Source organism: Garra rufa, chromosome 13, assembly GCF_049309525.1.
Source record: "Garra rufa chromosome 13, GarRuf1.0, whole genome shotgun sequence".
In the NCBI taxonomy this organism is placed as follows: Eukaryota; Metazoa; Chordata; class Actinopteri; order Cypriniformes; family Cyprinidae; genus Garra; species Garra rufa.
In genome coordinates this window covers 31,849,381-31,867,322 of record NC_133373.1, presented here as the reverse complement: position 1 = coordinate 31,867,322, position 17,942 = coordinate 31,849,381, and the positions used below count along the sequence as shown (strand labels likewise).

General features: G+C 35.3%; 2 protein-coding genes across 2 annotated transcripts in view; both read left to right on the top strand.

Moving 5' to 3' along the window:
• The window catches only part of LOC141348479 (adhesion G protein-coupled receptor F4-like), a 51,748-nt gene extending 49,474 nt beyond the window's left edge, over positions 1-2,274 (top strand). The window contains exons 10-13 of the mRNA XM_073852773.1: positions 53-228; positions 312-482; positions 708-2,057; positions 2,227-2,274. Of these exons, the coding sequence (XP_073708874.1) occupies positions 53-228; positions 312-482; positions 708-2,057; positions 2,227-2,274 (1,745 nt within the window). The remainder of the gene's footprint in view (positions 1-52; positions 229-311; positions 483-707; positions 2,058-2,226) is intronic.
• A 7,191-nt stretch (positions 2,275-9,465) lies between these two features.
• Positions 9,466-17,942, top strand: part of LOC141348478 (uncharacterized) — a 32,707-nt gene continuing 24,230 nt past the window's right edge. The window contains exons 1-6 of the mRNA XM_073852772.1: positions 9,466-9,537; positions 11,671-11,677; positions 14,095-14,238; positions 14,385-14,540; positions 14,680-14,838; positions 17,796-17,936. Of these exons, the coding sequence (XP_073708873.1) occupies positions 9,466-9,537; positions 11,671-11,677; positions 14,095-14,238; positions 14,385-14,540; positions 14,680-14,838; positions 17,796-17,936 (679 nt within the window). The remainder of the gene's footprint in view (positions 9,538-11,670; positions 11,678-14,094; positions 14,239-14,384; positions 14,541-14,679; positions 14,839-17,795; positions 17,937-17,942) is intronic.

The following is a 17,942-nucleotide window of genomic DNA, read 5'->3' as shown; positions in this document are numbered from 1 at the left end:
GAGAGAAACATTGCTGAATTTTCTTCTGACTTCCAATCAAATACTTCTCCAGATTTTGACTGTCGAAATGAAGAACTTGGAGTTGGAAAAACAAATGATGTGACAACAGGAGTCTGTGGAAAAGGCATGAAAGGCACCATAACTTACAAATGTGAATCAAATGTTTGGAAATCAGTAGAGGACAACTGTGTGCTTGAAGTTATCGACAACCTAACTAAAGAACTTGAGGTAATCTATGGATCATGTATTTATCTAGGATCTGGCTATTTCAAAGGTTTCTATCATTTACATATGTGTGCTTTGCAATATAGACCTTGACTGTGGATGGGATTCCAGGGTTTATGGCTAACCTCAGTATTGCAACATCAGAGAATAATATTAATATAACCCAGTCTGCTGCTACTGTCAAAGCAATTGTGGGCATGCTCTTTCAAATTGCTGACTTGTCACAAACTACTGCCATCAATAGTGTAGTAATGGGGGTATGTATATTCACATTTAAAATTTTATGTGATATTTAATGTGTAGAGATGTTATGCTTGTTGTATTGAATTAATTTAAGATAGTGAAGATCTAGTTAAAATAAACTAAAATTGATTCAGTGTACATAATTGTGTTGTGCAATACCCATTCTCTTCATTAGTACGGTTTTATATTATATTATTTAGAATCAGAATTTTAAACATAATTTTATATTCAATTTACAGAATTTCCTAAGCACAGTGGACATTATTGTATCAGGTAATGTCAGTGACACATGGAACAAACTGAACAAAGGCAACAACACAGAAAACACCAGCATTAAACTTCTGAGCGCTATTGAGAATATAAGTGACCGTCTCACAGATGAGTTTGCGATTAATGAAACATCCATTCAGCTGAACAGAACAACAATTAAAAACTCATTCAACATAACATCAGCACTGCCAAACTCAACTACGGAGATTGTGATACCACAAGTTCCCCAAGAGACTATCATAACCATCATAATCTTCACAACTCTTGACAATGTCCTACCTTCTCAAGGTACTAATGACAGCAGGAAATCAGATGTGCGCATCAATGGAGATGTGGTTGTTGTTAAGGTTAATCAAACGATTAACAACATTTCTTTTGCATTTGACATTACTAATCAGTCTTTGGGAAATCCTGAGTGTGTCTTTTGGAACTTCAATCTCAGCACATGGGATTCCACTGGATGTGAAGTAAAGCCCTATATAAGTGAAGGGAACGAAACTGGCAAGATTACATGTGAATGCAACCACACAACCTCTTTTTCAATCCTAATGTCTCCGTTTTCCATTGATCACATAGCCTTAGCCTATATAACTTACATTGGTGTTGCTATTTCAATGGCCAGTTTGATTATATGCCTCATTATTGAGACTCTCGTATGGAAATCAATAAGAAGAAATGACACATCCTACATGCGACATGTCTCCATAGTCAACATTGCCGTGTCCCTGCTGATCGCAAACATCTGTTTTATCATTGGAGCTGCAGTTGCAGAACAAGAGCAGCCAACCTCAGTGGGTCGCTGCACTCCGGCGGTTTTCTTCATGCACTTTTTTTACCTGGCTCTTTTCTTCTGGATGTTAATTTCAGCGCTGTTGCTCTTTTACCGTACAGTCATGGTCTTTTCTCAAATGTCAAGGGCCAAAATGATGGTCATTGCCTTCGTAGTCGGTTATGGTGCACCTTTGCTCATAGCGTCCATCACTGTTGCATCAACAGCTGGACCTCAAAATTATATTTCCAAAAGAGATGCATGCTGGCTGAACTGGTCTGAGTCTATGGCCCTGTTGGCATTTGTGATTCCAGCTCTCACTATTGTAGCCATAAACCTTGTGATTTTGATTGTGGTTCTGTACAAGATGTTGAGGAGAGGAGTTGGTGCCGCAACTCAACCAGATGAGAAACATGCCCTGATGGTCATTGTAAGATGTGTGGCTTTTTTGACTCCTATTTTTGGTCTAACATGGGGATTTGGAATTGGAACCATGGTTTCACAAGATTTAGGCATTCATGTGGTGTTTGCACTGCTCAATTCACTTCAGGTATAATTTTCTTTCTATTTAATATCCATTTTATATAAGGTTAAATTTTGTGTATACACATTTTTTTGCATTTTACTAATTCTGCACATTGATTAATTATCAATGTTGCATGTTTAAAATTCAACTTGAATAACTTTGAATCATACATTTGTAACGCTTCCTTTAATAGGGATTCTTTATCTTGGTGTTTGGAACACTTTTAGACAGCAAGGTATGAGTTTACTTCTGTTGCTTTACAAAGATATAGCCACTTAAATTTGTAATCTTTGATTTAATCTAAATATCTGCCATTATAAACATTACTTTAAAGCATCTTACATTACAAATTTGACAACGACATATCAGCTAAGAATCTTTAATTGCAGGTTCGCGAATCACTACCAGGAACACAGTTGCTACAGAAACTCACTTCCAGCCAGACCAATGTAAATGCCATTCTATAACAGCAAACACTTATATGAGCTCTGTAACCAATGTTCAACTTCTAAGCATTGCAAAATATTTTTACATCTTTATAGAGCACCAGTACGGGACCAACATCCACATCTGGACTGAATGTCTTTCAAAGGATGCGACGGAGGAGTAAGTAGATGACATAAAATCTAAAATTTAAAAGTATTTTTTATTATTTGCTAATATTGTAACATATATCAAACTATTTGCAGATGTGTACAATGTGTCTGAAGCCAACAATGCAACAGTTACAGACAGCTCCAACGGCTCATATAACGTTATGAACACTTAAAAGACACCCCAAAGGCAGTAGTTTCTATTGCTGTTTTGGTGGATGAAATGTTTCTATGTTCTGATATGATTAGTCTGAAAATAAGATATCAAAATGACTTTTACCTAAATGTGTAATATACTGTGAATGCCGTAAGGACTTTTATTTATACTTGGAAAAATAATTTTCACAACTCAAAGTACTTTTTCTTTGATTGTGAAGTTGACTTGTTTTATATATGTAAGTGTTTTTTTTCCAGTTGAGTTCATTACATCCTGTTTTACTGCTTAGTGATGACAAATTTCAAATGTTTCTAACCAATAATTACCAAAATTGTAACCAGTAATCAAATGCTTCTTAATATTGTATTTACTTGAGTAGTTATTTTGGGCAACAAATTTTTTACCAATAAACACTAATTCAAATGCTTCTCCTTGCTCTAATTGAGCAGAACATTTAAGTAAAGGTAGTAATGTGTTATTCAAATGGTTAATAATGTGGATGAAATTTAATCTAGCACTGGCAGTCTAGGATGCAAAATCAGCCCTTCGACGTTGGGACATTATGAGCCAGGTACAAGGAAACAGTGGTTTTCAGGTTAAGTGCAAGAAGGCCTACATTATCAGGCAAAAAGCAACATCAGCTAAACCTCAACAGTGGTTAAGGAGGTGTGCCTTCCAGAAGAAGGGTTGCTAAAGCTGTATCTCAACTGGGAGGACATGAGGAGATGGGGAGACTTACTTGGAAATATTTGTTGAATATTTGTGATGTCCTTCCTTCTCCTGTAAACTTAAACATCTTGATAGAAGAGGATGCTGCCTGTTCCTCTGTTTAACCCCTGCCAACTTCAAGCACATATTGGTCAGTTGTAACATCAGCATTACACAAGGCAGATACACTTGAAAAAATAACAAATTACTTAAGTGTCTGTCAGCTGTACTCAAGCTCAACCCTTCTACGACTAACGTCTTTCCTCCAAAAGGGAAGTAATTAGGGGAGTTCATCTTTGGGACACACCAAGGGTGTCTTCTGATTAAAAGGGAAAACATCCCCGGAACACTGAGGTTCACAAATGAGACGTGTTACAATAACATCTCTTAATTTAGTCAGACTTGCACTCTAAAAACACATAGCGCCATTTTTACTTAAGTGGGAAACTGTTACAAAATGCTGTTAAACCTTTTAAGATGCTGCATGTAATTTTTTGACTATACTAGCATTAAAATATCATAATAGATTTGCAAATTTTTAGGAAATATGGAAGTAAGCCACTGAGTCAGAGATTGCAGATTCAAACCGACCTAAGAAGCCTCGGCATAATATACCAGAGGCGTATCATTGTCCTCAATCTGAAAAAACTGCGTGACCGTCGAGTTTGAGGAGAAAGGCGGGCTAATATTTAGGATTTTTACTGCACTAGCCATTTCAACCGCTATAGCTGTGAATAGAACATACTGCACCTTTAACATAATGGAGATCGAAGTCGTCTCTATGATATCCATTACAGCAACATTATAGACTAAAATAGCGAATAAATGGTCTAATAAATCCATACATACATGTAAATGTACTAAAATTACAAAATGCCGCGTTTTCAAGTAGGCTACTATTATTATTAATGTGGGTTAATAACGACAGCACTCAATGAGCTAGCGGCGCCATCTAGTGTTTGTGTGTGGAGCACTCTTCCTTTCTTCCCTCCCTCTTTTTGGTGTCCTTGGCTAATTACATGCTTGGGGTCCGTTCTTCGTACGTCACTTGATACATTCGAGATGAATTGACACATCTGATGCTGCCTTCATGAGCAGGGCCGTTTGAAGGAATTTGGGGGCCCCAAGCAAAATGGACATGGAGGCCCCCCGCACGCACGCAAAGAAACCACAGCATAGCCATACAGTTTAAATTCACTCACACTTTATATAAATAAAAAAGGTTTACAGTGCAAATACTGCTGTTGCATATACTGTGCATAAATAAAAAAATGTTTAGAGTGCAAATACTGCTGTTGCATATAAAGTGCATAAAATGTGAACATTTTCAACAATTGAACATTTGCAAAAAACGCCACTGTACCATAAAATCAAATATACATTAAAAAAGTGCACAATAACAAACACTATCAGTCAGGACTGCTGGCCACTGTGCAGGGTCATCATCAGCTATAATTACAGTGCTTGTGGTACCTTGAGCTGTAGAGGTAACCTCAGTGTTGGGAAGTGGTGCAGACTCAGTTTCTGTTCTGGATGCAATATCTTCCACTGTGAGAGATGCTATTGACGGTGTAGCTGGGGAAAAATAATGTTTTTTTTTATTAATATAATCCATCTGTTCAGGTACAGAATGCATCACAGAGTGTCTGACACCTAGAAATTTGACAGGCACTACTGTATATAAAAAATTCTGAAATGTCCTTGGGCAAAAGTGACTAGTATTTACACAGTTTGATGGGAATTCAGTAGTGATTTGCACTGTTTTTTTCTAACAATATGACAGCACACACTTATCAGTTTAAACTCTGGGCTGTGCAGGATATCAGCTATAATTATAGAGCTTGTGGTACCTTGTGCTGAAGAGGAAACATCAGCACTGAGAAGTGATGCATCTGTTGATGTTGAGGATGAAGTTGATGGTGTAGCTGGGAAAATAATAATTAAAAAAAATCTGAAATTACCATTTCACTGTTAGCATATTGAAAGAGGTCACTTCTAACAGCTCAGCTCAGGTCAGTGAGAGAAATTCACTCTACCTTCATCAGTGGAGGTATCCTTAGGAAGAGCCTGAGGGCTGAGAAATTTAAGCAAAGCACCTTGAGGGAGAAAGAAAAGATGGTAACACTTTATAATAATAACAATCATTAATAGAAGGTAAATTGACAGTTAATTAATCTTTAGTCTTTAGCTATGCATTTACTGAATGAGCACTGTGCATCTGTTCGTCCGACTGTACTGTATTTTATTTTATTTTTCTAAACTGTTTTAATTATTCTTATTTCTTTTTATTATTTTAATTTCTTCTATGTAAAGCACTTTGAATTGCCATTGTGTATGAAATGTGCTATATAAATACACTTTTTACTGTTAACAAACAATGAAATAATTAAATGTTTACTAATTATTAGTAGTGAAAACATCCCAAACTAATGTTTGATGCACAGAATTTATTGTGTGGTTTTCCTAAATAGATTATCACAGTGGAATAGTTAGTATAGCATGCTATGCCACTTTCATCAAAACCTATTACAAAGCTATAGCAATGTCATGTCATTAAATATGATAAACAGCGATTCTGGAACAGATCCTCGTCTTCCTTATCCCGTTAAAAAACATATTACAGTATGTAACCATATTCCGTCCGTTCAAAAAAAAAGTTGCTCTAACTGTTCGTTACAAGCAGCATTTGCTGTCAGGCAGGTAGCTTAGCTAACATACATAAACATATTTCTGCTAACCTACCTGCTGCAAAATTGCACCATTTGTACAAGACAAGTAGAGCTATTTTATGTGTGTAATTTATCACTTACCACTGTCTTGTTTTTTCTTATCCTCCTCTTCCTTTCTGTTCTTTCTTTTTTGGCTTCCTGAAGCATAATGGGGGTTATGCCCAACAGGCTTCCGTTTTCTGCTAAACAGGTCTCGTTGCTTCCGGTTACAGCGTTTTGCATATCCCTCTTTAAATATGAACATGATTTACTCAAGATTCATTCAAAGTAGACACTAAAAATGATCATAACCAATGTCCATCACATATGTGGATTGATATATAAAAGTTTTACATTTTTATTCTTTTCTCTAACATTTATATATAAATATCGAATGAAACGTCCACAATAAACAGCTGGCTTGTTTAACTGATTACCTTAAAAGTCCGTCGATATCGCCATTATTTATTACGGCTATTAACACGTTCTCCGACAAGCGGAAGCAATGAGACCTGTTTTCCGGGGTTGGTCAGGTGACGTTCGACATATATGCTGTGTCCAAATTCAGGGTCTACATCCTTCGGAGGACTCATTTGAAGGATGTTACGTCACAGCGCCGCGACGAAGGCTGTCCAAATCCATAGGATCCTTCAAATGCGGCCCACAAATACATCCTCCTTTTCCCCGAATTTGAAGGATGGGTCTGGTGGATCCTTTCCCGTCCTACCTATCCCACAATTCCTTTCGGCAGAGCGCTTCCAGAATTTTCAAATAATGGCGGACGAAGCAAGCGGTAGTAATGATGGAAGTTTTAAAAAAAACTGGCGTTTCAAAAAATATTTTTTTTACAGCGGTTGTCTAGTTAGGCGTTTGGTTTTAGCGTTAAGCTTATTTTTTTACATTTGTATGTATATATGTTAAAAACATCACTTTCGTAAACTAGCTTCTTTCTTACTGCCTGTGTGAATATCCCCTTACACACAGCTAATTTCTTGTTAGTGATTGAAGCTGTTTTTAACGCTTTTAGGGACGAAAGAGCAGTTATTTTGTTTTGTGCAGTACAGATAACCTTCTTGCTTAGCGCTGTCACGGTTGCTAGGCGACGGGATATAAACAACGGGTAAGGGAGGGAACTGAAAGAAGGGTAGGCTGTCCAAATTCACAGACACCTACTTCCAGGTTTTGCGGTCTTCGGAGGACCCCTCCTCCTTCAACCGGGTAGGAAGGATCCTAAGGAGGATGCAGACCCTGAATTTGGACACAGCCATAGCCTATTCCGCTTCATGACTGCCGAGGAAGTTTTGTATTTTGCCGGCACTGGCAGCAGAGATCGCGTGGTTGGCTGGCTGCTGTCAGCGAGGGGGGCCCCCTTGAGGGGGATCCCGATAACAGTGTCATTGCACTTTACTGCATTCACTATCAATGGGGCGCTCACACAGTTTGTCGCTGCATTTTATTCTTGTGTAAATACTAAAATCCGACATCGAAATTGCACATGAACACCCACTCACGTTGTAATTTCCACTGGAAAGCTCGAAATTTTTTATGATACCCGAGCTGCCGAGATGGGATAAACTTTGACCTTTCAACATGGCGGACAGCAACGAAACTATGATGTTTCACTAACGAAGTTCAGGAGGAGCGTGTCAGATACTTAGCGTAAATATCACAAGAGGAACCCACTCAAGCCAATCAATGCCATAAGTACAAATACAGCCGACTCACCTCTATTCACCCGACGGTTCATCAGTATCCCTCCACCACCCCGACTCCGCACTCCGAGTTCTCGCTACTCCCATGGGGGGTTCTCTGGGCTCGGGACGCTCCCGAGCTCGGAGCCTTTTCTCCGGACAGCACGCCAATCACGCAATACCATACTCCGGCTAATTATATGTAAGCGTGAACTCGTGAAACTGAATAGGATGGTTTTGGCTATTTGTCAGTAAGATTTTTTACTCATTTATAACACAGTACATTTTTTTAAATATATTTTAATATGAACAAGTCAGAATAAGCATAAACTTTTATGTAAATATTGTGTTACACTGAATGACAATGTAATTATTTCAAACTGAATTTGACATTTTATTTTCCAAAAACTTAGGCTATTTGAAACCTTAAAAGTAGACACTACTTACATTTAATGTGCTTTCTATGGACATAAAGTCACTTTTATACATTTCTTTTGACGTGGACATCTTAACGAAAAAGCATCTTGTTTCTGGCCTGAGTCAAGCTGGAAAATATCATATATCAGTCACTGTTACCATCTAGACTCTAGGCAGACAGCTACATCCTCATGACATGCCTTTCTAAAACATTTTCCTTGTTGCTTTTAGTGTTACTGTAGCCGACTCGGCCAGAGAGTGTTCAGCCAGTGTGGGACCATGGCTGACATGATACATGTGAGAAAAAAACTATACTATAGTGAATAAACTGCGATAATTTGAAGATGTCTGAATAAATTTTGGTTTAACTGTATATGATAGTATAACTGAATAAATTAAAATGTGGATGAAAATATATCTTGGTTGTATGATATTTCACTGTGGATGACTTGTGGATTATTGCTATGTTTTTATTATTGTGTTTTATTTATAAACAAGTGATGTAATGCCAACTTTCTCCAAATCTGTTGATAAAAAATAAACTTGAATTGCTTGAGGGTGAATACACAGCCTATAATGTGACCAAGGCTCATCCCAATCGGTCTGACGGGGGCGCTACAGCAATCAAAGTACGAAATCGCTCATAACTCCTGAACCATTAGTAGCAGGCACAAGTGTCTTCTGTCATTGGAATCCTTGGCTCAGACTTGATCGTGAGCTATTTTGGGGTATTTCACATTTTTTGAAAAACCTACTTTTGCAAAGTAGTCCTAGGTTTTTCGCCCAATCAGAACCAAACCAGTGCAGAAAGATTCTCTGGAGAACGAATATCAATAATTATCAAAAGAAAAACTTAAAAAAAAAAACTTTTAAAGTTAAAAAAGGGCCGCCAAAATGTTCGAAAAGGGGCAGGGCCACTTTTAGTAAAATGCCTTTAACTCCTGAACGGAATGTGATATCTCCACCAAACTCAGAACAATCTTATTTATCATGGGTCATATAAAATGCTGTTAAGTCACAAGTTTAATTTGGGCCACATGATGACTGGACTGATCTGGGCCACACTCCTCCCACCAAAAATCGGCCATCATACTGTTTGCCGTGATCCACGTTGTGCCATCATTGCCACACATGGCCCAGCTCTGGCTGAAAGGGAACATGCCATTACTGACAGGAGGCCAGCAGTGCCAGCTTGAGGCCACATTTGGGCCAAGACTGTTTGCTATGTGGGTATGTAAGAGCTCGATCTGAGGTCACAGGAAAAAAATCACAGAGCTTGACCACTTGCTGGTACTCTAAAAGGGAAAAAACATAAAAATGGCTATAACTGCAAACCTTTTGGTCTATCAACATTAAAACTGTACACAGTCTTGGTTTGAAGAGCCACAAGTGTCTACAAGGACATTTGCGTAACTCAAAAACCATGGCCACCATTGGCCGATGAAGTTTGAGCACCTGTTAGACAAAGTTAAAGGAGTAGTTCACTTTCAGAACAAAAATTTACAGATAATGTACTCACCCCCTTGTCATCCAAGATGTCTTTCTTCAGTCGAAGGGAAATTATGTTTTTTGAGGAAAACATTTCAGGATTTCTCTCCATATAATGGACTTCTATGGTGCCCCCGAGTTTGAACTTCCAAAATGCAGCATCAAAGCGCTCTAAACGATCACAGCCGAGGAAAGAAGGGTCTTATCTAGCAAAACGATTATTTTCTTTAAAAAAATTACAATTTATATACTTTTTAACCTCAAATGCTCGTCTTGTCTAGCTCTGTGTAGAGATTAAAAAATATATAAATTGTAAATGTTTTTAGAAAATAACCGATCGTTTCGCTAGATAAGACCCTTCTTCCTCGGCTGGGATCATTTAGAGCCCTTTGAAGCTGCATTTAAACTGCATTTTGGAAGTTCAAACTCGAGGGCACCATTGAAGTCCATTATATGGAGAGAAATCCTGAAATGTTTTCCTCAGAAAACATAATTTCCTTACGATTGAAGAAAGAAAGACATGAACATCTTGGATGATAAGGGGGTGAGTACATTATCTGTACATTTTTGTTCTGAAATTGAACTACTCCTTTAACAGAGGCTAATCAGAATTAAACTAGGTGGGCTTGTTCAACTCAAGGTCTGAGAGAAATTTAAAAGAAATCGGCCATTGGGTGCATTTTTAAGGGTGTAAACAACTGTACGTTGCACAGTTTTTCGCACATACAATGATATTCGTATCATATGAATGTCAATATATGATGTTTTATTAACAAGGTTCGGGAGGAGCACAATCAGATATAATCAATCAATTCGGCACAGGTTTAACCCGTTTAGCCAGTCATACTAACTAGCACAACACATATATAGACAGCCCTCTTACCTCCGTCCTACAGTTTCTTTTCATCCCTCCTCAACCCCAACTCCCCACTTTTTTTTATCCCATGCTAGGGATGGGGGGAGTTCTCTGGGTGCTGTCCCTCCCCAGGACAGCATGCCAAAATATGCTTTCTGTTTGCTCAAGCAGATTAGTTGTAAGGGCAAACTCGTGAAATGTCAATCAAATAATTTGTTAAATGATTGAGAAGATGTAAAAAAACCTACTTTTGTGAACTAGTCCTAGGTTTTCACTTATCTGAAAAATATTTTATTTTAATTTAATTGAATTTAATATTTAATTGATTTTTTTATTATTTTATTGCATCATTTTCAGGTATTTGTAGGGTGTGGAAGGAACCATGTTCCATGGAAGGAAAAAGTCATTATGATGTTGGCTGACGTGCAGCCCTTGTTGCTGATATCTGTTACATATAGGCCTAACTGTCCTTCCTCATTCTTAGTTCATCTTGGACTAAAAGGCATTTTGCATATTTGCCATTTGCTTTTTTAAAAACAGGTTATGCTTTGGTTCACAGAAGTTTAAAGAAGGTTTTTAAAAAGATTAAAAATAATCTGTTCTTCTTTAGCTTACTTCCTAACCTTGTTGTCAAATATACCTGCCATTGTATATTACAAATATTGTTGTTGGCTAATTGACAAATTGTTTTTGTTCCTCTTTTCTAAGTCAGTTTGGATAAAAGCATCTGCTGAATATTTAAATGTAAAATGTAAATGTATTATTCCACTTGGGTATGTTTGGTTTAAAAAAAAAACAGTAAGATTTAAACTCTAATTTAAACTTACTTTTAATATATTGTTACTATTTTGTGGTGCTTTTATCATTGAGATGGATGGAAACTCGTGAAGGAAAAAAACTGTAAGGGGAATTCTTTTGTAGGTGGATCATTTCACAAGGAAACAAAAATCTAGCTCTTCACACACCCTTTACTTTATAGTTTAGACTATCATGACAGTATTGTTTTTTTTTTCTTCCAGATGCCAGGTAAGAGTGCTAAATGTAGTTTCTTCTTTCAAATGGAAAATACATCTGCTGTTTGTTTATTTGCTGTTTGTTCATAAAATGTATTGACTAATTTATCATTACATCATGATTTTTCAGTATAATTATGCCTGTGTTTTGTACATATGATGTTTATGGTTATTAGACTTATTAGACTGTGACATGTCACATATGATAGAATTTTCTGCTTCACAGAAATATCCTGGATGTCCTTATGAATAAAAGAAAATCCATGATTTGAGGACATATGCTTATGTGATCATAATATAACTTGAATGTGAAACATGGCTAATGAAGGTACAAAAACAATACATTATTTTTGTCATTTATTTAAAAAAAATGAAAACTTTTGTTTGTCAATGATAATTAAGTGAAAAATATGATACAGTATGACCCTGTTAAAATGATTCTGTTTAAACCAGATTTGTGATTCTATATGTGTACTGCTACTGACTAACAGGATCAGCATTAATAATTAATAGGGCACAATGAGGAAAAAACACAACAAACAAACAAAAAATTGCTTTTTTCTTTTCTGTAAGATTCCAGAAACCATGTAACCTTTCAATTGAACACAGATGGAGCAATACATTTTGTTGAAAAAAATCATAATTATATGAGGGACTAAAAGGCTCAAAAGCATGGCACAAAAGGCACACGCTATTAAAATACAGTCAAAAAAAAAATTTTAGACCCCAGATACAATTTTTGATATTTTTTTTACTAGTGTGTGCAGGACACTATAGTTCATTTATACAAGTAAGGGTAGCAAAATAAAGTAAACAGTGACATATTATACCCAAAAATTCTTCATACAGTGGACTACCAGTAAAATGTATGACCAAAAATTTGTTATAAAATTGTTACATAGCTTTCTATTAGAGTTATCTGACATTATTAAGGTGAATTTGTTCTGACACAATTTAACTCTTGAGTTGTTGTCATATTTTTTTAACATTTTCGAAACTATAGCAAATAAACTGTGAAAATGTAAGAATTTTTTTTAAATTTGGGTTTGACTGTAAAGCTAAAGTAATGTGATTCCCAAGTCAGTATTTTTTCAAAACAATTATGCAACATTTGTACCATTTTCAGCTTATTTTGATAAGTAAAAGCATGTTGTGTTACTGTTCAGTAAATACACGTTCATTTTCAAAATACAGAAAATATTTACTTAAAAATAAAGATTTTGAAAGCTTCTTATGCTGCTTGAGGAGTTCCTATAATCATTTAACATGGCTAAAACATCCTATAAACATGATATTTTTATGATGTTTTCATATGTTCACGATTATGCAAACAACATACAAATCTAATATCACAACGTACATCTGTATATCAATGAAATTAATACCAGCACAGGTGAACATGAAAAAAAAAATCATGTATTGCTAAATTCTACCAAATCTCTAAACCACAGAAGATTGATAACAATAATCTCTAAAGAACGAAAAGAAATCAAAAGACTTTAACTTGTCAAAAGTACATAATTAAGTATACAGAATTTTTATTAAAAGGCTATTGGGTTCACGTTACACTGTCAGAAAATAGGTACAAAATGTTCACTGGGGCGGTATTCTTTTAAAAGGTACTAATATGTACAGTTTAGGCACTAATATGTATCTTTTGTACCTTAGGGAACCATCCCATTAACAGCTTTGTACCTTTTTTGTGTATGTTATAAAGGCTGCTCAAGTCTACCACCTATAGGCTGTACAGCACCAGTTTTGTTTTTCATTTTTTGTTAACAGTTTACAAGGATATTTCACATTGTTGTGATACACATTTTATATAACAAATAGTTATACATTTTTGAAAATGATACATTTTCTGCCCATTACAGTAGGAATTATTGTGGCTATCCTGCTGACCCATGTTTGTGTTGTGGAAACACTTGATTCTTTAGGAATAAGAATAGATTTAGAGGTAAGGAAATGTTGTTTTTACATTTTATCGCACAACAAAAGTAATGAAAACTGATTAATGATGAACATTCGTGACTTTTTAAAATGATATCTAATCTAAGATTATTCAAAATGTTTATTACATGTAAGATATAAAGTATGCAACACTATCCTCTAAACTGTTGATTTATGTAATAAACATTTATATGTAAATAATTATTAAACAAATACTTTTAGAATTAGTAGCATTCGTTCAGGGTGCGAATTTCTTTTTTTATCATTCCAGTTTAGCTATACAGATGGGCAAGTGCATTATATAAGACGAAGAAGTGCAAGTGCAGGTCTGGATCACAGTTTTTTTTTTCTCCACTTAAATACAGATTATATGTTCTGTGAAAATAAACTTAAAAAAAAAATAGGCTATTTGTTTTGAGAGAGTGATATTGTTTGACTTGAAAAGTAAAGGCCTACTCCTATATGTTTTCATATGTATAGATCCAGTGGAATACATTATAGTTGTTGAAGTGAATGCATCTGAAACTGAAGCAATCAGCAAAATCAGATCTTCTGCGAACTCTGTCAAACTTCCACTTCAGGTGGACAATGGTGTTGACATTATAGCTTTCAACATTTCGACAGGTGAGCCTGTCAAAACATCATCATCTTTCTGATGTCTGTAAATTTGCAATTAATCTAGGCTACAAGTATAGTGACACTATTAATGTTATTAATAAAAACATAACTGATATCTACTCTGTTAATTATTCCACTTCTCTGTTTTTCAGTGTGTTCTTTGAATGAAAATCAGTATCAGTGTAACTGTGAGGGGCTGTTTGTTTGGCCAAATGACACGTGTCACTTATATGAACCCTGTGATGACATTACTGATGGTTCGTGTACATGTATCAATGCCCTTCCAGCTGATGGACAGTTCTGTCAAGGTGAAACAGAGGCAAAGTTGTGCAAAACCAATATTTAGGATTTATAATAGCCTGACCATTATAGATTGGAAACGTTTGTAACATTGCAAGAATATAATTGCAGCAATTGTTCTGCTTCCTTTACTGTTTGTTCTTGCAGAGCCACTTTCTGAGTTTACATATGAGTACGAGGCTGAAATTGATGTAAATTTGTATGACTTGTTGCTGGTGGACGACTTACGGAATTTAGTCACAAATACCAGCCTGCCTTTCCCTCTAAACAACAACATAAACATCACATATATCGACATGACTACTGGTAAGAACCTAAGGAATACATATTAAACGTAATTACACAGAATATTTGATTTTGTTTGGGTAATCGCATAATTAAGCGACTATGGCAAGCCGTTTTAGCCTAAAATATAATAAGTGTTACTTGTCGTAATTGCATTTCTAGTAACAATTCAATTACAGAGCTCTATAATTAAATTTTTACTAGTAACAATGCTAATTAGAGAGCTCTCTAACAAAATTCTTAGTAGCAATTATAATTAGAGATCTCTCTAATTCAATTCTTACTAGAAACAATTTCAGAGAGCTCTACAAATTAATTTTTACTGGTCATATGTCTACATTGACTTCCATTCATTTTAAATTACAGCGCTCTACAACTGAATTTTTGTTAGTAGTAATTAAAATTAGAGAGCTCTAAAATTAAATTCTTACTAGTAAAAATTCCAATTAGAGAGCTCTCTAAATCAATTTTCACTAGTAATAATTCCAATTACAGAGCTCTCTAATTCAATTGTTACTAGAAAAATGCAATTACAGAGTTCTACAATAAAATTTTTACTAGTAAAAAAAAAACACATTAAACATATGTTTAATTGCAGAGCTCTGAAATTTAATTAAGTAGCTCTCTAATTCAGTTCTTACTAGTAACGATTGAATTAGAGAGCTCTCTAAATGGAATTCTCACTAGTAAAAACTGAATTAGAGAGCTCTCTAAATAGAGTTCTTACTAGTAAAAAAATTTTTTAGAGAGCTCTCTAATTGGAATTGTTACTGGTAATAATTCAATTGTAGAGCTCTCTAACTGAAATTCTTACTAGTAAAAATTCAGTTGTAGAGCTCTGTAATTAAGAATGAATGGAAGTCAATGGAGACAAAAAAATTAAAAAAATTTATTTGAAGAGCTCTCTTATTGGAATTGTTACTAGTAATAATTGAATTAGAGAGTTCTTTAATTGCCATTGTTGGCGGCCCGCATTGAGCATTTCAAGCATATGCCACGCCATTTGCGCGAGTTCAAAAATCCGAACTTTGGCGAAAATTCACCCCGCGTTAGCCAATCAGGAGCTTGCTCTAGAAGTGACGGAGGAAGAAATCCGAAACGACAATGGAGGACAAAATCACCGTTGCTGTCTGTGGTTACTCGGAGCTGTACGATACATCTTTGTACTTTTATAGAAACAGGAATAAAAAGGATCTTGCTTGGAAAAAAGTGAGTGAAGAGGTCGGACAATCTGGTAAGTTTAAAAAAAAAATGCTCTTTACTCAATTTGACCTACATATATATATACATATTGAGACTACAAGCAAGCTAAAGCTGGCAAATTGAGCTCATTCACCTATTTTACAACAATTTTCCCGCTGACAATGTTCAAGCGTCCAACTACGCGCGAATAGCGCGATTTATTCGCTCAAGTCGCGTCCAGTGTGAAAGCACCTTTAGTATATTTTAGGCTAAAACGGCTTGCCATAAGCGACTGTTGTCTTTCATAGCAACACACTGGCGCTACGTTCTATGGCAAGACGTTTTAGCCTAAAATATACTTATATTTTATATATTTAGCCAAAATATACAATTTTTACTAGGCACAATGCCAATTAAAGAAATCTCTAATTAAATTCTTACTGGTAACAATTCTAATTAGAGAGCTCTCTAATTTAATTATTACTAGTAAAAATTCCAATTACAGAGCTCTCTAATTAAATTATTACTAGTAACAAATCTAATTAGACAGCTCTACAAATTCAATTCTTACTAGTAACAAATCCAATTAGACAGCTCTACAAATTAATTTTTACTAGTCATATGTCTCCTTATGACTTACATTGAATTTTTACTATTACATATCTTTCTATGTTTCTTCATATGTTTCTATAAACATATCTTTAATGTGTTTTTTTACTAGTAAAAATTTAATTGTAGAGCTCTGTAATTGCATTTTTACTAGTAATAATTAAATTAGAGAGCTCTCTAATCAGAATTGTTACTACTAAAACTGAATTAGAGAGCTCTGTAATTGGAATTAATACCAGTAAAAATTAATTTAGAGAGTTCTCTAATTGTAATTGTTACTAGTAAGAATTCAATTGTAGAGCTCTGTAAATAAAAATGAATGGAAGTCAGTGGAGACTGGTAAAAATTTATTTGTAGAGCTCTCTAATTGGAATTGTTACTAGTAAGAATTTAATTAGAAAGTGCTCTAATTATAACTGTTACTAGTAAAAAAATTGAATTAGAGAACTCTATAATTGGCATTGTTACTAGTAAAAATTTAATTATAGAGCTCTCTAATTAAATTTTTACTAGTAAAAATGCAATTACGACGAGTACCACTTTTTTAGGCTAAAACGGCTTGCCATATTCATTTACGCCTTCCTGTATCATTTTGCGGTTTCTCTTGTCTGCGTTCCAATGTGCATATCCATCCTACATTCTATGTGATATTAGTCATTTTCAATGCTATTTAGGGTGGATAGTATGCACATTTGAACGCAGGGTTTGTTTTCATTCAGCAATTTAGAATAGCTAAATTGCGCCATCTTGCGATTCAACATGACTTTTGATAAATTGCTGGAATTCTAGGAAGAAAACACTTATCACTTGGAAAAACAACAAACTGGCAACAGATGCTGGATAAGAAATAACTTAAAATAGACAAGTAACATCGCGTTGCTAAACATCGTTGGCTAACTAGTCAGTAGAGAATTGTATGATATCCTAATAATAACGTATGAGTAAATAGTCTAATATTGTTGCGTTTTTCTACGTTGTAATGAAGTTTTTAGCGGAAGATTTAAGATAAAAGTAGTCTTTTAGTAGACGTATAACGTACTGTTAGCAGGCCTTATTACAAAGAAGTCTTTCTGTAATTGAAAATTCCGATAAACCTGTATGGATTTATGTTGGAATATGTCAAAAACTTAACCAGTTTAACCAGTAATATGCCTATAAACTGTCTTACCTTACCATTTCTATTACAGTGTGTGGCTTATATGGAACACAATATAAGTGCAAGTGCGAAGAAGATCATTTCTGGCCCAATGACACCTGCAGGGCCTATCAGCTGTGTGATGCCATTGTGGAAGACACTTGTGGTTGTATTCAAGCTCTCCCTTCAGAGGGTTCAC